At 35.1% G+C, this 25,756-nt stretch overlaps 2 protein-coding genes across 2 annotated transcripts in view; one reads left to right on the top strand and one right to left on the bottom strand.

Moving 5' to 3' along the window:
* The window catches only part of LOC123678904 (probable cationic amino acid transporter), a 56,210-nt gene that overhangs the window by 17,745 nt on the left and 12,709 nt on the right, over positions 1–25,756 (bottom strand). Inside the window, exons 2-5 of the mRNA XM_045616171.1 lie at positions 9,910–10,060; positions 5,492–5,645; positions 3,338–3,568; positions 168–376 (exon numbers count right to left, since the gene is read on the bottom strand). Coding sequence (XP_045472127.1) covers positions 168–376; positions 3,338–3,568; positions 5,492–5,645; positions 9,910–10,060 — 745 coding nt within the window. The remainder of the gene's footprint in view (positions 1–167; positions 377–3,337; positions 3,569–5,491; positions 5,646–9,909; positions 10,061–25,756) is intronic.
* Positions 16,433–24,892, top strand: LOC123678905 (trehalase-like). Its single transcript, XM_045616172.1, has 2 exons — positions 16,433–17,973; positions 24,196–24,892. The coding sequence occupies exons 1-2, from the start codon at positions 16,653–16,655 to the stop codon at positions 24,534–24,536; spliced, it is 1,662 nt and encodes a 553-aa protein (XP_045472128.1). The 5' UTR covers positions 16,433–16,652; the 3' UTR covers positions 24,537–24,892.

Below are 25,756 nucleotides of genomic sequence, written 5' to 3'. Positions count from 1 at the left end.
GAATGCGTCGGTGCAGATTTTCGTATTGAGCATAAGCAGAGATATAACATATTCGGATGAAGTTATGCTGCCACCTACCTCTTAAAACCATGAGAATGATAAGCATTTAACGTAGCTAGAATATAATGAAAGAAAAACTGAAAAATGATGAAGTTTATCAAACTTACCCCAGACCAGCCATGTGGCAGAAATCCACCATGTTTAGTCCAATTGTCCGGCGAAACGTAGAAGAGGCCAGCAGTCATAATAAACACCCAAACAGAGAGATTGATGGCGTTGAGTACATTGTTGAAGATAAGAGATTTTTTCACTCCAGCGACTAACAGTAACATCATTAACAGTGTTATCACAAATGCTAGGAAGTCCGGGGCTCTTCCTTGAAAGAATTACAGTTGTTACTATTTGATTTATATGAAATAAAAATGATGATGGTTATTTTAAAAACCAAAAACAAATATTAGGCCAATTGAAAAGTCCCCGTTCTGGTGCACAGATGGCGAAGCTAGTATTAAATCCATATGATTTTTAGTTAGTACGCAGTGGAAGCCCAAAAGAGGCTGCCACCGACGAAAAAATCAAAAAGTTCATTAAATAATTCAGAATGACCGTAGAGTGAAGTTTATCGAGATAGCAGACATTGGGAAGATATCATCTGAACGTGTACATCATATCATTCACGAATATTTGTACATGAGAAAGCTTTGTGCAAAATGAGTGTCACGCGAGCTCACAATCGATCAAAAACAACAACGTGCTAATGATTCTGAGCAGTGTTTGAAGCTGTTTAAGTGCAATAAACCTGAATTTTTGCGTCGATATGTGACAATGGATGACACATGTCTCTATTATTTCACTCCGGAGTCCCATCGACAGTCAGCTGAGTGGACTCCACACGATAAACCGAATCCAAAGCGAGGAAAACACAACAGCCAGCTGGCAAGGTTATGGCATCAGTATTCTGGAATGCGCAAGGTATAATATCCATTGATTACCTCCAGAAGGGCCAGACCATCAACAGCGATCATTATATAGGGTTATTGGATCGTTTAAAGGATGAAATCGTTAAAAAACGCCCACTTGAAGGAAAAAGGTGCTTTTTCATCAAGGCAATGCGCCGTGTCACAAATAAATGAAAAAAATGGTAGAATTGCATAAATTGGGCTTCGAATTGCTTCTGCATCCACCGTATTCGCCAGATCTAGCCCCCAGCGACTTTTTCCTGTTCTCAGACCTCGAAAGAATACTCGCTGAGAAGAAATTTAGCCAATGAAGAAGTAATCGTCGAAACTGATGCCTATTTTGAAGCGAAAGACAAATCGTACTACAAAAATGGTATCGTAAAGTTGAAAGATCGCTTAAATCGAATTTTGCCAAAAAATGTGTTTTACTATGGTAGACCGGGAACTTTTCAATTGGCCTGTTATGTACAATGTACAATATGTTGTCGTCCATGAAATTGATGTTTTAATTCTTGATCTTGCGGCGAAGGCAATTTCAAATTTAATTTCGTCTAGGATTTTTCATTTAATAAATTTCAATATAACCAAAATCATATTATAGTTCGAAAATATACATTATCTTGATATGCATTATCCAGAACTGAAAGATTTTAATATTTCATAGAAAGTTTTATGTAAAAGTTCTAATATGAAAATGTAAAAAAGTAGCGACAACTCTCTTAAACAAATGTATTGTCCGAAAAACAAACTCATCAACCGCACAAAACTTTTAATCTCCTCGAAAACACATGAGAAAGTGAGTAACGCCCCTTGGGACTCATGCTTTTAAGTAATCGAACACAAATAATATCGAAAAGTTCCTAATGGATTGGTTGTAATTGAACGTTCCTTCATACAGGTTTCTGGCTCACCGAAAGTTGCTAACAATAGGTTCTGAAGCTAACCGATTGAGGTATTGGAACAGTTTGGAAGTTGAAAGCATTTGCGATGTTGATTGCAATTATCTGAATTTTTACGGAACTAATTCCCAACAGACAGTTTGATAATTGGGAGTGGGTATATCGCTAATGATCTGTCTTGTTCGATTATCTGTTAAAATCATCTGCTATTTCGAAACACAATGATGGATAGTCATATTTTGCACGATAGTGTAGCTCCCAACGCCAATTAGTTTCAATGTGATTTGTTAACTCGTGAAAGAACTGACGATCGGAAGGTTGGACTCATAATTAAATTCTCCACTTTACAATCCATCATACGTCAAAAATAGTCGAATGCATGCAAACCCGAAAAAAGCTGTTTAGAATAGAATGGAACAGTGTATTCAGCATATTATTTCGACTGTGTAACATTGAAATTAGAATATCCATAATATTTGGAATAATTTCCAAACCCAAAAGTAAATGAAGCAACAATAAAGAAACAATAAAGAACAAAATTATTACTTTACGAAAAGTAAAATTTTGTAACCTTCGCCATTGATTGCTAAAAACACAAATGTCCTAAGGCTAAGGCTATAAAATTGTCGTATTTATTTTCAAATGTCATGCTCTTACAACCCCACGGTTAGAGAGTAACTAATATTCAAGCCGCAGCGCAGGCCGCAACTATGACATCCCCACCTCGCCATTGAAAGACAATACTCGTTTATTCGATTTCGTATCATGCAGATGGGTCAATTGTTGCACTTTTATATTTGCACTAACCAATACGACGAAGTAATAAACAAATATCTTCAAAGGAATCTACAAGAGACGCTCGTAGTGACAATCTTTTTTAACTTTAATTCAAATAGTCATTTCATATTCAAAATTAGAATAACTACCTATTGTGTGCTTTTCTAAACTGTTTGCACGACACACACGAGTGATAATCAAAACGATGAATTTCCCTTTAAAATAAATTTGTTTACACAACACAATGAACAAGTTAAGTTGGGCCTGAATCCAATGAATGAGCTGAAATGAGGCTGAAAGAGCTGACGAGTTAATGAACCGACTGAATTATTGAACTGGATGGAAATCAGCCTAGTTTCAATCGTTCAATAGTGGAATTTGCTCTTCCGTTATAATTCATTCGCGAACTATCCAAGCCTACTACGTACAATTTGTCAGGAAAAGCTAATGCTAAGGCCTAAAAGTTTGGGAAAAAAAATCTTTGGTATGAGGTTCTTAAGAGAGATATAATTCGGTTTAATGATGTTATGTCATGTTTAATGATCACACTTAGCCTAAAGGCTAATTTCACGGTGATAATACTATCGTGATAGAAACTATTGCAGGACTATCACCATGATAGTTACTATCTCCGTGAAAATGAGCCTTATTGTAGCTAACTGCTGTAGGCTGTAGGCCAGTATATGTAGGAAAAATACTTACCAAAGAAAGTTCCTATGCTATTTTCAATAGAATGGCTAATAGCACCATTGGAAAGAGCATCGAAACAAGCACTCAATGCGCAAGCACAAGCGCTTGTGCCAATTAAATACTCTAAAATCATGTTCCATCCGATAACAAAGGCTATGAACTCCCCCACTGTCACATAGGAGTACATATAAGCTGAGCCAGTCGTATGTGGCACACGTACGCCAAATTCTGCATAGCATGCCCCTGAAAAAAAATTCAGAGATGAGCAAACAGCTAACATAAAAGAACTGTGATAAATCTTATTCAGTTCAAAAAAGTTTATAGTTCCATAGTATAATTTGTTAGTTTATGGTATATTTTGTAGGTTTCTATATACTTTGGATTCTTCACTTCACGAAGAGATTATTGAAATAGCCTAGGTTTGAAAATGTAAGACTCATTCACCTGAAAGAAAATCGATCATTTACCTGCTAAAATTCAAGAAACAAGGATGTTCTTTTCAAGAACATACTTAGACACTACAAAGTACTGATTAGGGGCTTAACTTGCAAAGCAACAGGTCTATTGTGTCTCCCATCACAGCTGTTCTCACCCTTGCACCATCTACCTCGACCTTCATTTCTAGAGATCTTATGAATTCCAGTATCTGTAATGGCTTCAAGATGGTTACATTCTCACCCTTACAAGTTTCTTGTGTAAAGAATTGTTTGCGTTGGCTAGCAAAAGCAAGGCATTCGGTGACCAGGTGATCAGAAGTTTCTTCTTGTTCCCTACAAAATCAGCACTCCTCAACTTCTGATAACCTCATTCTTATTATGTGCTTTCTTAGGCACCAGTGTCCTGTTAGAAAGCTTGCTCTTACTGAGATCCAAATACATTTCGAACCTTGCAGTATTACAGATCCGAAGGAACTTTTTGAATTGTTTCGTTCTTTGAAAATTCCGCTAAAGTATTTCTTTTTGGGTTTCCTACTCTCGAAACTCTTTTTCATAGTGATAATTGTTCCTCTCTGGCAAGGGTATTGGCCTATTGGTTTCCTCATCCTCGTTTTTATATGCTTGTTTCATGAAAAAGTCAAATTTTGAACCTGAAAGGGTCTCAAACGATCAGGTTAAACTGAGAGTTCTTAGTGAACCTCAGATCTGCTGTAGATACCAGAAAATTTCAATAGCAAAATTACGAGAAGATAAACTTTTGAACTATACTACAGAAAGGTTCTGGGCCAATGAAAGGAGTTTATGCTTCTTTTCTGGCAAATGTGTTGGCCTCTCTACTTTCTTCAATCCAGACTGAAAGTTACCTTATTATTCTTTCTTAATTCTTTAATTTTTTTTCGATACTGCCAATTTTGAATCGATGAATAAGCTCATTGCTCAGTGCTTCAACAAAGGCTTGACTATCCTAAAGAATTATTGCTATGTTACATTTTTGATCATTTCTTTATAGGTTGCTTTAAAGTCCCATGGACAGGAGCCTAAAGATATTGACGTCTTGGTACCTACTCCTATTTGTTTGGAAAAATATAAATGATATTTCATAAATTTTTCTGTATGTACAATTCCAAATATTACGAACCACGCACTGTATAAAAACAGATGGAATACTGGAAAACATGAATATTCATACCATTGAATGGAACCATTTGTGATTTAATTTGAACGTCTGTTTATATAGGGATTATTGAATTTTGCGTTATTTGTAATTATTGGTATACGTTGCAAGGCAATCATGAGGCAATTGATATTTGAACTATAATAATATTTCATTAGCCAATCACCGTTGCGTCCATTTAGTTGCATTTAGAAGAGAGACAACAATGATGTAATTGCCTTTTCCATGTAAATTCCCACATATGAGTATCAGTAGTGATTGAATTATGAAGTTTTGATTACATCGACACGATGCAACATTTTGATTCCATTATTGTCTGTTGAATAATTTTCTGTTTACTGTACGTGATTTTTAAGTAACTATTTATTATTTTCCATTACAGCCACTGTGATTTATGTGCTACTTAACTATTATTAATGGGGCTGGTAAGGCTATCTGCAACGTTCAATTATCCATGTCTTTTTATACCTTCATAATTGTTGACGACTATTATCTTTCTTGATTTTCCACATAAATGTTTTGTCACCATTATCTATCTGCATTATGTTGACTCACCTGAGAAAATACTGGCTACAGCTGCGATAATGAAACTAAAAACAACTCCAGGCCCAGCTACATTCTTGGCTACCATGCCTGCAACGAGATACATTCCAGTACCTACGCAGCTGCCTACTCCTAATGATGTAAGGTCCAAAGTGGTCAGGCATTTCTGAAAGTGTAATGATATTTCACATAATTGATATTGTAACACTAATAACTTTGTAGAAAACTATAAAATTGGGCTAACTTGGTGGTATCGTGTTTCACCACTTTCGGACCAGCCTGTAGAGTCAAAATAATCTAAGCATATGCGCAGAGTACCTACTGTTGATTCCCTCAAAATTTGAATCATTCTCCTAGCCCAAAATTTCCAAGAGTTATCGAAACATCGAGCACTATTGACTCACCCTGTATATTCAAATAGAATTGAATGTTCTTATTGTAAAAAATTACTTCCCACCTATGGGTGAAAAAGATCATTTCTACCTGGTGAATAGTTAAAAAAATGTTATTTTCATAGAGTAATAAACAGAGAAGGAGGGAGTAAACGCAATTTTTACATGTCCCTAACATGGTTAGATTACGTTGTCGGATTGTGATATATTTTCAAATCCACAATTTTCCTATATTATATTGAATGAAATATATTTATTTGAGTGATTCCTGATTAAATTTGCAAATTTGAATATTTGAAATCCGATATTTTTTCTAATTGTCGAATTTATAGTAAGCAGAATAGTTATTTATAATACAAGTGCAGAAGGCATTGATATTCTTCCACGAGTTCAAAATTCAAAAACGAGCCACGAAGTGGCGAGTTTTGGAATGAACGAGTGGTAGAATGAGCCTTCTGTACGAGTATTATACATTATTTTCTCTAATTCATTGCATTTTCAGTGAAATTAATGAAATATTTCCATAAATATAATTTAGTGATTTTTTCATTGAAAAATGTTTATTGGCAGAACTGATTTCTTTAAGGCAATTTGATGAATTGACAGATAGAGCCGTAGCGGAAAGTTCGGAGTGCCAACATATAATAATAAAATATAACCATGAAAACTGTGCGTTTCTGATATATTCTCGCACGATTTTGTTCTACAAGATGTGGAAGAATGAACGGAATAACCACAGAATTAGAGAAATTTATTATTTTCGGTATCTATCTGCTGAAAACCAAGGTTTGGCAACTTTTGCTCTCCTATTGTCATCGCTTGTTTCACGTCGTTTGGCGCGCTTGGAGTTTGTTTTCTGAATTTCTGATATATTTAGGTATTTATTTCAATATATTTCGAGTTAATATGAAGCTTTGATTCACTATGGACATAAGAAGTGCGTTCTTTGTGGAGAAACTCGCGAATTGAGTGAAATATCGTATCACTGATATGTTTTCATTTCCGCGCGCTTCATGTCAAATTTGATAGTTCATGTTAGGGACAAAATTTGCTTACTGAATATGATATATGCTTCCTCTACCTATGTTTTTTACTCTGAGGTTTCAAAAAAACATTATTTCCATAATCAGAAACAATAATACAATATTGAATATAAAGAATTGAAACTAGGGAAATTTTTTCGGGAACTGTAACTGAATCTATCCAATTCAGATTAATGTTCAAAAAAGTGTTTTATCTCATTAGATCTAGCGGGGAATAAAAAATAAAGATTTTTGCGAGAGAAGGAAGGAACTCCCTCGACGTCAAAGTTTTCCCCAACGATATAAGTTAATTTCGCTTCTTCCCCCTCTTCATCAAATTTTTCAATTTGTTGTCCACCTTTGTGCCGAAAATGTGATATAAATTATTATGTTGAGTGAAAATTGGTACTACATGTTATGAAAAAAGTTTTCTAGAACATGATGAAGATAAGAGAAACCGCAGGATTTTTTATTTAGCAATATAGTAAATATTATCTGAATTGAGTTTAATTCATGTTACATGCTACCTGTCTCTTCTGATAATCATCTCATGGAACTACTAAAATTGAAAGTGAGTTTATCTGATTATCAATTTCTTTTTTGAATTTTGATGGGTCGCAATTTCAATCAACGTAATAGAGAGGAAAAAAGCTTTGATATCATAATTGTTTACTTCTCATATTTGACGTTCTTCACAAGCTCAATAGGCGCATGACTTGACGAAAGCTCAAAAGGTCCTGATCAGTAACTTTATCAATTCTGAACGAGATGATACTAATTGTACCCTGGAAGTAATTAATGATGATGTAATGAAGTCGAATAGCGTTGAAAAAATCATCAGTTACAGCCTAAAGAGGCTGAAATATTATATTCAAGACATAACAACACGATTAGAAAGTGAAAGTCAAGAAATCTTCAATAGCCTAGAGATAAAAAATCCCATTGAGCTAGAAAAAAAAGGATGGCACATTTTCGGGCTCAATTTTTGAGGAATTAATTAGGTGAAAACTGCAACCTCATAAATTCAACTGGCTTCACGCTATAAGAGAAAATTGGAAAATTTCGTGAAATGAGATGATCTCATAACTTCTATATTACTGGGGGTATAAACATGAAACAAAAACATTTCACAGGCGCTTTTGCAGTGAAAACCATTGGTGTAATCCATAGATAGAAAGTTTACACACAATTTTCACATGTCCCCAACATGGTTAGATTACGTAGTCGGATTGTGATATATTTTCAAATCCACAATTTTACTATATCGTTATGAATGTGTATTAAATTGAAATGAGATGTATTTATTCGAGTGATTCCCGATTGAATATGCAGATTTGAATATTTGGATTCCGATATTTCTCCTAATTGTAGAATTTATAATAATTGAAATATTCATTATTTTCTGTATCTACCTGCTGAAATACAAGGTTTGGCAACTTTTGCTCTCCTAGTATCATCGGTTGTTTCACGTCGTTTGGCGCGCTTGATGTTTGTTTTATGAATTTCTGATATGTTCAGGTATTCATCTCAATATATTTTGAGTTGATATGATTTGTTGATTCACCATGGAACATGAGGAGTGCCTTCTTTGTGGAGAAACTCGCGAATTAAGTGAATCATCTCAATCACTGATATCACTGATATGTTTTCATTTCCGCGCGCTTCATGTCAAATTTGATAGTTCATGTTGGGGACAACATTTGCTTACTGAAAATGACATATGCTCCCTCTATCTATGTTTATTACTCTGAGGTATAATCTTATGTTCTTTATTGCAATTAGTTTTGAAGTTATAATACAAACTTGTGTTTTATAAATGTGAACAAATGACATAGCTTTTTTTTTTCTGTTAACTAAAACTATTCTCATGATTATACTGTTAAATTTTATTGAATTTCCAACATTTCTCGAGATATCGTTACTGAAATTTAAAATTCATTGCTAGAGGGATTATACGAAAAGTGAGCTTCATTGTAATGAGAGTGTTATGGCGGTGCAATTATTAAAACAGCTAAATGTGATTGCCGCCTAGTGTATTGCATAATTTAATTCTCTTTTCAACGCTCTCGTTCCCAGTTGTTCCCTATAATATTTTCATTTCATAAAGCGCTGCATGAATTTTCCGTATGAGTTTCTCTTGATTCTTAGGTTTTCCCATTGAATGGGAGTGTTCGCATGTCCCCAAATTGCATTAGGCGGTTGGCAAACTAAGAATTTGCGGTATCATTAAAATAGACTCGGTATGCACATTCTTCCCTATGCTCCTATGATATTCATTACAGTTTCATGAACGAATTCGGAAAATTCGCTGGAATGGAATTCGCTTCAACCCTTGCTGCTACAATCCCCACCCCCAATTTTTGAATAGGGAAGATGGGGTGAGTGATACCTCAATTTAAAGGTATTTTCATACTGATTTCAGCACAGTAATTGTTTTTTCATTTTATGCATTAGTTCTCGAAATATTCATGCCTTAGTTAGTTAGGAAGGAAGCCACAGTCATGGTTGTTTTGGAGCTCAAATTGTCGATTTTTCACAAAACACTACAAGTGCCATGAAAACACTACTTTATTTTCAAATACTTAGTTAAGAATATTTCGAGAACTAATGCATAAAATGAAAAAACAATTACTGTGCTGAAATCAGTATAAAAATACCTTTAAATTGAGGTAATACTCACCCCATCTTCCCTATTCAAAAATTGGGGGTGGGGATTGTAGCAGCAAGGGTTGAAGCGCTATGCGTCCGTAACCTACATCTTAAGTTGTCCCCCTCGAAACAGAAATCGACCTGTCCGAGCATTTCTATCGAAAAACTTTATTTCGTCTGTAATCTCGTCTGTTTCGTTTTCAAATGGCCACCCTGTATATATATGTATATAGATTGTGATTTCATTGGCTGCAGAACTCTGTAGATGAACTCGATAAGTTCGAAACATCAACAGAACGAAAAGAGCTTCACTTTGATAACTTTGATCGACGCTCGAAGTAAACCTACATCAACATTGTATATTTACCGTTAGTTTTTGTTTTGTGCTGTCTTGTACAGGTATTTTCGTTTGTTCCTGTAAGTTGTCCACGTTCTTCGTTCGAATCAGTTTGCTGAACAGCACTAGGCCATCTCTGCGAAACCATTCTCTATCCAGGGACCACTGACCCAACTTCATCCTGTAACACAAGAAATTCATCCTATAATTGGTTTGTTTTTTAGATGCCGAACGTAAGTAATGAGAGATGATGGCAAGAAACAATAGACAGAGGCGGATGTTTATGATATGATTCAATTTAATTGAACATCGTGAGATGGGTATGAACGGGAAGATCTGAAGTATTCCATTCTAATTCTGTCCTACTTAATCTAACATGATTTAAAAAAAAAGAGTCCAATGTTTAGAATAGAATTACTTTCTCCTATCTTAATTCAATGAAAATAGTATTGAGTTCTTCAGTTATTCAGTGAGACACAATCTATTTTATTTGAAAGGTTATAATAGGGTGTTTTTTTTCGAAGTATATAACTTTAAGTTGGCATTACTGTTCAAGATGGCAACCGATTTAACAGCTGTCAAGTGATTTATTCTCAGTTCAGTTTGGCAATTCATCATGAATAGACTCACACCTGAACAACGCTTGCAAATAGTGCAATTTTATTTCGAAAATAATGGTTCTGTGCGGAATTCGTATCGCGCACTACGTCCATTTTATTTTGTTTAGCGATGAAGCGCACTTCTGGTTGAATGGCTACGTCAACAAACAAAACTGCATCATTTGGAGTGAAGCTAATCCTCAAGTATCTGTCGAAACACCGTTACATCCAGAAAAACTGACTGTTTGGTGCGCTTTATGGGCTGGTGGAATCATTGGTCCGTATTTCTTCAAAAACGATGATGGCCAGAACGATACAGTCAGTGGTGATCGGTATAGAGCCATGATTACTAACTTTTTCATTCCTGAATTGAACAACCATGATAATCAGGAGCTGTGGTTCCAACAAGACGGCGCAACATGTCACACAGCTAGTGCCACAATCGATTTATTGAAAGACACGTTTGGTGCCCGCCTAATTTCACGTTTTGGACCTGTGAATTGGACTCCAAGATATTGTGATTTCACACCGCTAGACTACTTTCTGTGGGGCTATGTTAAGTCATTGGTCTATGCGGATAAGCCACAAACCCTTGATCATTTGGAAGACAACATTCGCCGTGTTATTGCCAATATACGGCCACAAATGTTGGAAAAAATCATCGAAAATTGGACGTCCAGATTGGACTACATCCGAGCCAGCCGTGGCGGTCATATGCCAGAAATCACATTTAAAATATAATGCTACAAGATTATCTTGCAGATAAATAAAATTCATGTCAATCGAATAATCCATCGTTGTTTTATTGCAATTTAATGTTCTATATCTTTGAAAAAATACCCTTTATTATGCCATTATATAAATAACGAAATAATTCATTTTCTTCAAAGACCAACCACATCAGCAAGATCATACAGTGATTATATCTGGATGTAATAGTGTCTCAACAGTTCCTTGAGGATTTTCAACACTCCACATTTTGCAATTTTGATATTGTGTATTTCTGACAAAAAGGTAAATAAAAAATAACTACAGTTGATCGGTATAGCTTCCGAAATCCAAGGAAATAGTTACGAACTCAAATGATATTTGATAACAAGATGATAACCACGGTTTGGAGAGTTCCTATGCATTCACTGTGGTCTGTGGTTAATCTAAGTTGGCATATTCATGAAAGTTTGCACTAAGTTCCTGCAATATGTTCATTAGAGTAGATAACATACCAGATGCGTCCATTGATTGAATATAAGGAGGATTTAATGTTTAGGTTAATTTAATTTTGGATACATTCTGGACCAACCAGTGATTTAGGAAGTGACATGAGCTTAGGTACCTATGTCTTGAACATAACTTAGTTTCATATTGTCTAAAATAGCATTCATACCAATACTTATAAAAGGGCCAATTGAAAAGTCCCCGGTCTACCATAGTAAAACACATTTTTTGGCAAAATTCGATTTTATTATTCAACATAGTTGCCTTCGAGGGCGATACGGCGATTATAGCGATCTTCCAACTTTTCGATACCATTTTTGTAGTACAATTTGTCTTTCGCTTCAGAATAGGACTCAGTTTCGGCGATTACTTCTTCATTGGCGCTGAATTTCTTTCCAGCGAGCATTCTTTTGAGGTCTGAGAACAGGAAAAAGTCGCTGGGGCCTGATCTGGCGAATACTGTGGATACTGAAGCAATTCGTTTTCATTGATTTGTGACACGGTGCATTGTCTTGATGAAATAGCACCTTTTGTTTCTTCAAATGGGGCCGATTTTTAACGATTTCATTGTTTAAACTATCCAATAACGCTATATAATAATCGCTGTTGATGGTCTGGCCCTTTTGGAGGTAATCAATGAATACTATACCTTGTGCATCCCAGAATACTGATGCCATAACCTTGCCAGCTGGCTGTTTTGTTTTTCCTCGCTTTGGATTCGTTTCATCGGATGCAGTCCACTCAGCTGACTGTCGATTGGACACGTACACGTTCAGATGATATCTTTCAAATGTCTGCATCAATCTCCATCAACTCCACTTTACGGTCATTCGAAATTTTTTGTGAACTTTTTGATTTTTTCGTCGGTGACAGCCTCTTTTGGGCGTCCACTGCGTTAGCCGTCTTCGGTGCTCTTTTCACTACGTTAAAACTCAGCATACCAATCAATGATGGTTGATTTTCCTGATACAGACTCCGGAAACTCTTCATCAAGCCAAGATTTTGCTTCAATTGTATTTTTCCCCTTCAAAAAGCAATATTTTATCAGCACACGAAATTCCTTCCTTTCCATTTTTTTCAAATAACAAAAGTAGCTACACTCACAACGCAATATCTCACAAACTTATGGTCGGACTGCTGTCAAATTTTGACACGTATCGTTTGAATGTTGATACTAACTGAAAATCATATGGATTTATTACTAGCACCGACATCTGTGCATCAGATCGGGGACTTCTCAATTGGCCTAATACATGTTTTGAAAAATTGCAAATAAAAAATTCGACTAATTACAAATCATTTCATCACACTTCCATCTAGTTGATCTTTTTATTGAGGAATTCAGCATTATTCATAAATTGAATTAGTCGATGGTTTATAAACATGATTCATTAATATTAACAGCAAAAATAGGATTTAAGTAGCAGTTGCGCCAAGTTGAGCAAAACTTAAAAATTACGATACTGATAATATTTTATAGTTAATTGTTGTTGTCTTATTTTGGTAATTATAGTTTCCAGCTGCCATTGTATGAATATATCTTGATATTATTCATCACTGAAGAATTAGAGGTAAATATTTTCGTCTCTATGGTTGATGAAGGAACGTTCAGACTGACTAATGACTAGTTTCTTCGTAAAATGTGTTGAAAGCTTTATATAACAAAAAAGGTTGATTTATAGGTAGATTAAAAGGGTAATATCTTTTTCTTTTTCCTTCGAGAGATACACGAAGGCAGGGCATTTATGGAATAAAACACAATATAGTGGATAATAGCCTCGAGAATGGCTTCTACTCCATAGCTGATTACAACTTGCTGGAAAGAGATTGATCCACCTACTAGATGATATTTCAAGCTTTTCCTTAATCTTTTATTGTTTGGATCCCCGCAGGACTTCCACAATAATATCAAGGATGATTGTGTCCTTATTTTATTACTTATTCATGTGTGTAAAGAAATACAGTATAACATCGAACAACAATTCCTAAGCTTATTATAAAAAAAAACGTTTATCTTATGAAAGATCCATTTTATAGAAAAAAAAATGTTTGTGCCAAATTCATTGCTAATAAATCTTATAATTTCTGAGAAATTTTAGATTATACCTCATATTATTATTATGAAATTGAGAATGCTGAAACAAATGGTAAAACCGACTCAGAAATTTTTTGTTGCAAATCCCATTTTCGATAGGTTAGGAATTATTATATTCATTTTGAAAAAAATCATTTGAAAAGTGATAATTTTGAATGGATATATAAATGCATTTAACTCAAATCCTATTCTTAGTTTCAACGTAGATGTGTATATGAATTCTTAATGTATTAATTGAAAACAAGTTAGTTATTCAATAAATTAAACATGTATAATGTGAAATTTACATAGTTTATGTGATGTTGGCGCAGAAACTCATCATTATTTGAATAATCTATGTTTCGCAAGAGTGTTTTTCCGTTAATATTTAAAATTTAAACAAAATGAGTGGATATAGCAGATATATAGGTATCTTTAATACTAGTTCCTAATTAGAAATCATCCTTTTCTTCTGAATATATCCCGGGTAATCTTATGTAATAATTGCTTACAGTATGTCTCTCGTTGTATTGCGACCGTTTGTCTTTCAATGCTCGGCTCAAACGCATTAATTGCGTTCGATATCAACACCTGTGTTTGTTTCAGTCGGTTTTAGTAACTCATAATACACTACGTTGAGCTGGTCCTACCAAATACTGAGCATGACCTTGGGACCATGAATATTCGGTTTGGCCGTCGATGTGGAAACATGGTCGGGATATCCCCATGATTTTCTGGGAGATTATCGTGAAGAACCCATTTTTCGTCTCCAGTCACAATGCGATGCAGAAATCCCTTCCGTCTTTGCCTTGCAAGCAGCTGTTCACAAGCAAACAAACGCCGTTCAACATCTTTCGGCTTCAACTCGTACGGCACCCAATTTCCTTGTTTCTGAATCATTTCTATGACTTTCAGGCGGATTGAAATGGCTTGTTCCGTCACTCTCAATGATTCTGCCAATTCTTGTTGCGTTTGACACGAGTCTTGATCAAGTAATGCCTCAAATTCTGCATCTTCGAAAACCTTCTCTTTTCCACCGCAATGCTGGTCTTCGACGTCAAAATGACCGTTCTTGAAGCGTTGAAACCACTCCCGGCAAGTTCTTTCTCTATTACCGGCCACAGCATAGGTATTTGAGAGCATTCGCATTATTTTTATTGAATTGTTTTTCATTCTAGAATTTCAAGAAGATTTTCTGACTTGTATTTCCTCAATGACGCATTTATTCATGTAAACCTTCATCAATTCATTCGAATATGTAATAACCAAATTCTTACTTGTACAGTTAATTGCCAATGAAATTGTTTTCTTTTGAAGACTCAATTCCATTTATGCATGAAAAATGGAGAATGTTTGGAATTTCGATTCATACATAACCGATGTGAATGAATTACGATAATTCTACTTCAGCAAAACCAATCAGTCTCTGATGAACATCATTTTATCCTTCTCTCTCGATCCATTTGACATTGAAAAATATTACTTTCGCATAGTCGCTAGATATGGATATATTTTCAACGTATCGACATCGAAATAGCAATTGTTTCCTTCATGCTTGAGAGACTATTACTTATTAATGAAAAAGATTAAATACAAAGATTCAAGGTCGCACCTATTTTTTCAGATTTTTTCAAGGATCATAGTGTTGGCTCTCGACCATCAATAAAGATTTTATGGGTTAATTATACCTATTGCATTGCATCAAGTTCTCACGTTCATATTGACGTTTTTCTTCAAACAATACCGCGTGACTCAGAGCCGTCACAAGGAGATAGACAGAGAGGCCATTTCAAACTTGATTCCATGTGTAGAAATTCAAAATACCCAATGAGAATGTAATTCAGTCAGAAACTCAGAGTAATAAATGTAGATAGAGGAAGCATATGTCATTTTCACTAAGCAAATTTTGTCCCCAACATGAACTATCAAATTTGACAAGAAGCGCGCGGAAATGAAAACCTATCAGTGATACGATATTTCACTCAATTCGTGAGTTTTTCCACAAAGAACACACTTCTTATGTCTCATAGTGAATCATCGTTTCATATTAACTCAAAATATATTGAAATAAATACCTAAATATATCAGAAATTCAGAAAACTAACTTCAAGCGCGTCAAACGACGTGAAACAACCGATGACACTAGGAGAGCAAAAGTTGCCAAACCTTGGATTTCAGCAGGTAGATGCAGAAAACAATAAATATTCTGCTTATTAAAAATTCGACAATTAGGAAAAATATCGGATTCCAAATATTCAAATTTGCATATTTAATCGGGAATCACTCAAATAAATATATTTCATTCAATATAATATACATTCATAACGATATAGTAAAATTGTGGATTTGAAAATATATCACAATCCGACAACGTAATCTAACCATGTTGGAGACATGCGAAAATTGCGTTTACTTCCTCTATGTATGTTTATTACTCTATAGAAAGGATAAAGGTTTTTTTTACCAATCCTAAAATGAATTTAATTTTTCGTACATGTTTGAATCAATGGTTTATTGTTAATGAATATTTCCCCTATGTTATTATCAAAATTGGCAAATTGGGATCTACTCAGATCAGCATTTTAGCTAGTGACGGCTCTGACAACGAATTGAGTAGAGGGCCAAGAAGAACACAGTTCCAACTGCTAAATTTCCGGTTCCACAGACTTCGATTATAAAAATGATGAGAGGGGAATGAGAAACGAAGAATGGTATAACGGTTCTGATGATGAAGAGGAGGTTATAAATAGGATGAAATTGTTTCGGAAGACCCCAGTTGAAATTATACTTGGTGAAGTGTTAGAGCAAGGTTGAGTTTGTTGATAGTTTATTTGTAACCTTTCGAACAACTTGCATCAAGTTGTTCAGTGTTGTTTTGAATCAAGATGGGCTTGGATAAACACTTGACGACCATAGAACGTGAAGATGTGTTCTGCAGGGGTCCGTTATTACACACAGTGCAAATGTCGAAAATCTTCGACGACTCGAAAACGTTCGTAGATATGAAAATGAAATATCCCCCACAAAAAATTCTGGAAAAATATGAAGATTTCATGAATTCAATCGCGAAAAATCCATCTAAAGAACAAGTGAGGAAATTTGTTGCAGACAATTTCGAGGAAAGTGATCAGGTTTTCGAGGAGTTTCAACCAAGGGATTGGGGTATCAACCCTTCCTTCTTAGAGAACATTGTCAATGAGGAATACCGTGAATTTGGATGCGCTATGCATAAACTGTGGGCAGAACTAGGAAGAAAAATGACGGCAAAAACTGAGAAGGATATCAACAGTACCAGTCTGGTTTGGGTACCGAACCATCTGATAGTTCCAGGTGGGAGATTCAGGGAATTTTACTACTGGGATACATACTGGATTATAAGAGGACTTCTCATCTCAGAAATGTACGAAACAACAAGAGGTATGTTGGACAATTTTCTTCACATAGTGGAACGATATGGCTATGTACCAAACGGTGGTAGAATCTACTACTTAGGACGATCACAGCCTCCTACATTGATCCCTTCGTTCAAAGCCTACCTAGACGCTGAGGATACTTCCAATACTGATCATTCTAATTATCTAAAAAAAAACATTCATCTTCTAAGTAAAGAATTCGATTTTTGGATAACTAAACGAACAACAGTTGTCAAATTAGGAGATAAGGAATACACCCTAGCGATTTATGGTAACAGTTCAGAGGGTCCAAGGGCCGAATCCTACGCGGAAGACGTCGAGTCTGCAGCCCCTCTAGAGGGTGAAGAGGCTAAAGCATCGTTTTACTCGGAGATCAAAGCGGCATGTGAGTCAGGTATGGATTTCACTAGTAGATGGTTTGTTTCTAACGGAACAAGTAAGGGATCACTTCGAGATACGAAGACAACTTCGATCATTCCAGTGGATTTGAATGCAATCCTCTACAATAACGCTGTTATTTTGCAAGAATTTTACACGAGGTTGTCCCAGTTTGACAAGGCGGCTTATTACAAGGAAAAAGCTGAAGAGTGGTTGGAAGCTATTGACGCTGTTCTTTGGCATGAAGATGTTGGTGTGTGGCTGGATTATGACTTGGCGAATGGTGTGAGAAGGAACTATTTCTATGCGTCAAATTTAACACCTCTCTGGGCTGGTTCTTATTCGAAGAAAAATGGCGGATATGTTGAAAAGGCGATCAAATACCTCCATGCTAATGATGTGTTGAATTATTCTGGTAAGAGTTAGTCGAGTTTTGAACGAGGTTTAGTTATTGTTGAAAAATCGGTTATAACTAGGGATTCATCAAGCCAAGTAGCTTGACATTTCAACCAACAACTTGACTTGAAAATCAAGCTCGTGATAAATTACATACTTGAGCTTGACTTGATTTTAGATATTTATTGCTTAACTTGGTATCAAGCTACTTGATATTACTTTAGCTTGATATGCTCGCATCGCACGGCATATATTCCTGCAATCACCTGCGCGTTTAGTCTAAATAAGGGGATTCCTCGAGCGCCGAGAGACTGAAGCATTCGCCAGTGTGACTTTATTAGTAGTTTTCTCACATTTCTATGAAATCTATTGGCATATTTTGGTAGTTTCAGAAATATCTTTCCAAACTTGGTCAAAATGGCCATAATTTTTTATAAACGCCAGCATCTTCAGATCCTGTTGAAAGACAATTTTCCCCTAAGCTGCTTTTACACTTATAAACTCCCGCAATAGGTTAGGTTAGGTTTGACTTGAAATCAAGTCAAGCTCAAGCCAAGTAGCTCGAAAATTCGTGAATCCCTAGTTATAACCGAAAAAATTCATAATATACAGGGTTTTCTATTTGAAATATCGGAGTTGTCAGTACTTTTTTAACATAAACGGCAACACTTCAGAGCTGAAAATATTTTAGATCGATAGAGCAGTGGTTCCCAACAAAAAAAAAACCGTTCACCGTAAAAGTCTAGGGTACCATCGACCGTGGTCATCCCTGTATATAGAATTATAGTATTCTTACATTGATTACATTAATAGGGTGATATAGTATGTAAATAGTCGATTTTTGTTCCGATTCATAATTAACACAATGTTAAGGAGTTTTAGGGTGAGTTGAATATCTTGTTTCGAATTTTTTCGTTCGGCATACCCAAAAATATAAACGAGTGAGACTATTCCTTCGAATTCAAAATCGGAATATAGATTAATAGATGTTATAGCTCATGAAAAAAAATTACATACTTGAAAGAAAGGTATTCTGAACCTCATTATTCTAATATTTGAGGAATCGATTGAATTGATACAACTTGAGTTTTATCTTGGAATTGAAGATAAATCCCATTCCAAGAATTGACAATGTGACATTTAAACGACCATGAAATTTAATAACGGTAGTACAATCGTTTGGATTATATACGGTTGCTCCCATAAAATTCAATACCTACTGTGTTCGACCTAATGAAATGCTATTTTATAATAAAACTTCCTTTATAACTCTTCCAAGAGGACTGATGTCTGATATATATTGCTAAATAAGGGAAAAAAAAGTAATGGAGGAATGTACAGGGTGTCCCAAATTTGTTGTCTAGTGAGGGGATATCAGAACCCCTTTGAGCTAGAAAAAATAAATTACACTTTTTCGGGTTCGATTTGTTGAAAACTGTAACCTCATAAATTCAACTGTTTTCAAGCTATAAGGGAAAATTGGACAGTGGCAACTTCAAAACTAACGGAATTAAAAAAATATATTGATTAAACCAATGGATTCCACTAAAAAAGAGCCTGTAGGATGTTTCTGTTTTATATTAATAGCTCCAATAATAAAAAAAGTTATGAAAAGTTTTCTTTTCACGTCATTTTCCAATTTTCTCTCATACCTTGAAAAGCATTGAATTTATGAGGTTGCGGTTTTCACCAAATTAATTCTCCCAAAAATGTCCCATTCATTTTATTCTAGCTCAAAAGGATTCTGAGATCCTCTAACAACAAATTTGGGACACTCCATACAATGACCAAAATAATTAATTCATTCCATTCGGCTTTTCCACACTGAATTCCTATCATAAAATGCAAACTGATGGGCTACAATATTCCTATAGTATTTTCCCTAGTGTCCTTGACTGCGAGGTATGTGTTTTCCTTCCATATTTTCTTAGCTCTTCAAATTTCCTTGGAGAATGTTGCAAGCAAATTGGAATATATTATCTCACCATCCCATGCTATGTTGATTTTCAGTTCAGGGATATCCTATTATTTTGCCTTGATCGAAAGAGTACGTGTACTTTATGTCAATGTACGAACGGTATGTTAAACTATTATTAATGTTGTCAAATTTATGTTACTCAATTGTAATTGTGTGAGTTCAAATCTACTAAATTAATGTGTTGAAACGGAAAAAACTGAAAACATCAATTCACACTATTTCACCATCAATTTTATGTTGCAAAACTAAGCACCTTGAATTAAGGTCATTTGCGAATATCCTGTCAAAAAGCGATAAGACATGATTGGATTTCACCCTCAAATTGCTAAGGGTAATCGGAACCACAAAGGAATTGGCTGACCTATAGGACTTGAACCATTAAGTTTGGAGTCAAGCGCTCTCTTCAGACACGAATCCTATTATTAATAGGTAATAAGGTTCCTATTGTGTTATTAGCTCCAAAAATAAACCTCTGGAAATGCTTAAGGAAGGAACATTTGTACCCAACTCTGACATTCCCGAATCGAATTTGAAAGTTTATCTTTAACGCCGTCTGGAGTATTTTAACGGAACTAAGTATACGAGTACTTCGAAATTTCGCAGGTCATTCGAATCTTTTAATGTTTTTAACTGTGTATCGTGCGATTTTAAAGTGTTTCAAAATGGTTTAGTTATTTAATTGAAAAACTTCATCGAAAGTTTTATTTTACCAGATCTGCCAATAGTTTAGGTATATTCATAATATCACTAGATTTCATAATTTTTTTTCGAACTAGAAGGACCTAATTAAATTGCAAAATCTTATGAGTTTTTTGTGCAAAGTATTAATCAGTGAACGCTGAACTGCAATGGAAAACCAAATCAGATAAGTGCTCTTATAATTATAAGTTATCCAATCAGAAAATCTGCCGAGAACTCACTGGATCTCAAATTTAAAATATTGAATATTTCGATGACCTTGTTTCGTTAAATTGTATGATGAAATTTCTCGTGGCTCGAGAGCTTGAAACCATATCGAAAAAACGGTTCATGAAAACAAGATTTAAATGCGTTCTCATAGCAACATGAGAATTTTTAATTCAATTCAAATTGCTAAACGGGATCAACTTTCATATTCATTCTCGTGAGTTCGAGCAATGTTAAATGGAATGAAGTAAAAAGTTAATCCTGCTATTTTGGTAGATAAATAAAAGAATCGTATAATTGGCCCCTAATATCGACCATAATTACTTGAATGAATGCTTGCGATTACGATTGATGGCTTTAATGTTTCCTCAATCGACAATCGATCTAGTGGATGGAATAATAAAGTGTTTAGTCAATTGCTGATTTTTATTCATTGTTCACTATCATCTTTGATTCATTTTCACCAATAATATACTTCACCAATCATTACAGAAAAAAATATACAAAGATTTCACCAATTTTGTCGACATAATTAATAATTATACAACTTAATACATTCCACTCCATTTTCCTCAGCTATTGATTCATTGTTGGAAACACTTGTAATCGTTTGTTTCAATATTCATAACTAATTCTGAACTTGGTAGAAAATTGAGTCCGCCATCCTTTAAAGGATGTCTGGAAACTTTAATAATTAGGTAATTATTTCCTGAAAGCTAGTGTATTTCATCCTTAAATTATAGAGTCTAGTCATCAAGGGATAAAATTAGAACGGCATCCATTATCTAAACATGAAATTTTAAATGCGATTAAGTTTGGCGTTGCTCAATATTAGAAACTATAACACTGTTATTCATGGTTCGTGAGTTTTGAATGTTAATTTGAAAAAAAAGTGGTGATGATTTTTTTGTATTTTTCGATATCTCCAGTTCATTTGACTTTCTGAGATTTAAATTTATGATAGACAAGTTATACAATCCTGCTTCCGGGCTGTGTTTTTCGAATGGCTTCGAGTATAGGTAAAACAAAGGCATCTGCTAAGTGTAACTTGAATCTGGGAGTGCCACAAGGGTTCGTTCTAGGACCAATTAAATTTGTAATTTCGATTAACGATCTGCCTGTAAACTTGCGTATGATAGTGAATCTTTATTTCTGCACAGAATGTCTGGAAAAACTTATGGTACATTGTTTGCTGATGATTCCTCAGTGGCTTTCACTGTACTTATTTTGCAAAAGGACTTCATATATTGCTTTTGCAAAGCTCTGTGAACTGGCATCATACAACTAATTTATTAATTAGTATTAATAGAACTGAGAACATGATTTGAGCTGGTAAAATGTTACCCTATCAAGGGATGGTTCTAAATTTCTTGGCTACTCGACATCAACTTGAAATGGTGTACCTACTCATTCTGACTCTGCGTAAAAAATTGAATATATGCTATTATGGTATAAATATAATTAAAATTTGCTACCGTTGGAATTTTTAATAAACATCTACTATAATCTAGATTACTGTCATATAACATCTTCAGATGTTCGTAAGTTACTATTGCGAATGATATTTGCTTCTATATTTATGGAAAATAATGTCATAACATTGGCCGCAACATTCATTCTGAAACATTTTATATATGTCAAAGAAAATGAGGGAAATATTGTTATTGATTTCACGTCAACGCTCTCCTCTCTTTTTTCCGATGTTTTGATCTCAATATCAATAACCCTTAAACCCAATATAAAGTTATTCAAATGCAGATATATGATATTCGGGCATGGTGAACCATATCAATATCCCAGATTTATGAGGGTTGGGTAAGAGATTTCTCATCCTTTGTTGGCTTTTCCGTATCATACAGACACACATTTTCATTGATCAAAAAGCTTGAACGCTCTTCGATTCAACGCATCAACTTCATCTTTCCTATTCGCGATGCTCACCTCTTGAATAGCCCTTTTTTAGATTTTATGTGGATTCGAACATAAAACGAAAATAAACCATTTCGAGATAAGAATAGATAATGGTCTTTGCCTCCGGTTTTATTGCCTAAAATGGAGATTTGTTTGTGAAATAACACCAACAATCGACAGATATAATTTTTTATATGCTTGTTTCAAGTTCTTAGTGAACCTCAGATCTGCAAGCTGTAGAAAATTTTAATAGCAAAATTCAGAAAACATTTGAACTATACCACAGAAAGGTTCTGGGTCAATGAAGGTAGTTTGTGCTTCTTTACTGGCAAGTGTGTTGGCCTCCTCATTTCCTTCAACCCAAACTAAACATACTTTCGAAAATAAAGGGTGTTTTTTTAGAGCTATAAAACTTTAAATTGCAATAAAACAACGATAGATTATTGGATTGACATGAATTTTATTTATCCGCAAGATAATCTTGTGGCATTACATTTTAAATATGATTTCTGGCATATGGCCGCCACGGCTGGCTCGAATGTAGTTCAATCTGGACGTCCAATTTTCGATCACTTTTTCCAACATTTGTGGCCGTATATCGGCAATAACACGGAGAATGTTGTCTTCCAAATGGTCAAGGGTTTGTGGCTTATCCGCATAGACCAATGACTTTACATAGCCCCACAGAAAGTAGTCTAGCGGTGTTAAATCACAAGATCTTGGAGGCCAATTCACAGGCCTAAAACGTAAAATTAGGCGGTCACCAAACGTGTCTTTCAATAAATCGATTGTGGCACGAGCTGTGTGACATGTTGCGCCGTCTTGTTGGAACCACAGCTCCTGGACATCATGGTTGTTCAATTCAGGAATGAAAAAGTTAGAAATCATGGCTCTATACCGATCACCATTGACTGCAACGTTCTGGCCATCATCGTTTTTGAAGAAGTACGGACCAATTATTCCACCAGCCCATAAAGCGCACCAAACAGTCAGTTTCTCTGGATGTAACGGTGTTTCGACATACACTTGAGAATAAGCTTCACTCCAAATGCGGCAGTTTTGTTTGTTGACGTAGCCATTCAACCAGAAGTGCGCTTCATCGCTAAACAAAATAAAATGGACGTAGTGCGCGATACGTATTCCGCACAGAACCATTATTTTCGAAACAAAATTGCACTATTTGCAAGCGTTGTTCAGGCGTGAGTCTATCCATGATGAATTGCCAAACCAAACTGAGAATAAATAACTTGACAGCTGTTAAATCAGTCGCCATATTGAACAGTAATGCCAACTTAAAGTTATATACCTCGAAAAAAAAAACACCCTATAGTAGACATTTAGGGAAAATGATGACCTATTTTCTCGAAAAAAAACGCAAAAATTACTGAACTACTCGCTCGATTCAAATGTCCTTACATAGATATTGAAATTTCTTTTTTATTTCAGGTGGAGTACCTCAAAGTTTGGATAACACAGGGGAGCAGTGGGATTACCCAAATGCTTGGCCTCCCTCACAACATTTGCTAATTTTCGGTTTGAAAAGGACAGGACATCCGGAAGCAGAAAAACTGGCAGAAGCTTTGGCGAAAAAATGGTTGACTACAAATCACGAGGCTTTTCTGAAAACACACCACATGGCAGAAAAGTATCATGCTTCAGCCATAGGGCAATCAGGAGGTGGGGGAGAATACGATGTTCAATTTGGTTTTGGTTGGACCAACGGTGTCGTTTTGGACATACTGGTGAATTATTTCAGTAGACCAAAACCTCCAAAAAAGACCAACTAACGTACCCACCCATGACCCTACCTGTCTACGCCAATGCATCTGACGTTATTCCAGGAATTCCTCGACTCGACTGTGGAAACAAATTTCCATTTTCCAATAACATTTTTGTCATTTCTTCGTGGAAGTATTCTATGAATATCTTGAAGGATGATTAGATATATCCATATTGGATCAGAGAAGGAAAATAATGATTCGAAAGAATCATATAATGCCATTATATTGCAGAAGTATGATGGTTACTGGATATCATCAAATTTTGTTGGAAACTACCAGTTTATATTATAAATGCGACTCATTGACTGTAAACAAGTTGATATTCATTTATTATGAATTGTATTATATTTATCATCAAATTCCATGTTGATTGATTCACCGAATCCAGAAGAAAAAATAAAAATAAACCTATTATTTCCCTAACAACATATCTGATAACACCAAATTTTTCGAATTTTTCAATTACCATCCCAAACCGATAGCAATGTGGTATCCAAGGCCAAAATAGGCGCATGAATGAACGAGCGCTGAAACTATCCTGAAGTTAAGTCAGTGCTTATTTTCTCTGATTTTTTATTTATCAACTTTCGCTTTGATCTGAATGCTTCTAGATACGAAATGAAATAGAAAAGATCAGAGGTTGAAGAGCGCTGGTTTAAGGTCTCTTATTGTTGTTTCAGTTTCACACGGAAATATTGATTTCTCGAAAACTTTCCTCCCCATCTATGTCAGAGTTTCATTGTCTCAGGGGAGGTATCAGGCTCTAAACGAGAACAACTTGCTTTAGAACTATTTCAGTCGAAATATTTGGGAATAACTGCTATTAAAAGTTTCCATGATGTATTGTAGTTTTGAAGATATTGAATACATTGTATATGAAATGAATAAATTGACTCAACAAAATTATTGTTTGCTCAAACCATTGGTAGAGGAAGTATACGCAATTGTTACATGTCCCTAACATGGTTAGTTTACGTTGTCGGATTGTGATATATTTTCAAATGCACAATTTGAGTAATTCCCGATTAAAAATTTAAATTTGAATATTTGGAATCCGATATTTTTCCTAATTGTTGAATTTACCTTGTTGTTGAATACCTGCTGAAATCCAAGGTTTGGCATTTTTTGCTCTCCTAGTGTCATCGGTTGTTTTACGTCGTTTGGCGCGCTCGAATTTTGTTCTCTGAATTTCTGATATATTTTGGTATTTATTTCAATATATTTTG

This window comes from Harmonia axyridis, chromosome 4, assembly GCF_914767665.1.
Source record: "Harmonia axyridis chromosome 4, icHarAxyr1.1, whole genome shotgun sequence".
NCBI lineage: Eukaryota > Metazoa > Arthropoda > Insecta > Coleoptera > Coccinellidae > Harmonia > Harmonia axyridis.
Note: the sequence above shows the minus strand (reverse complement) of the source record. Positions and strands in the feature narration are given on the sequence as shown.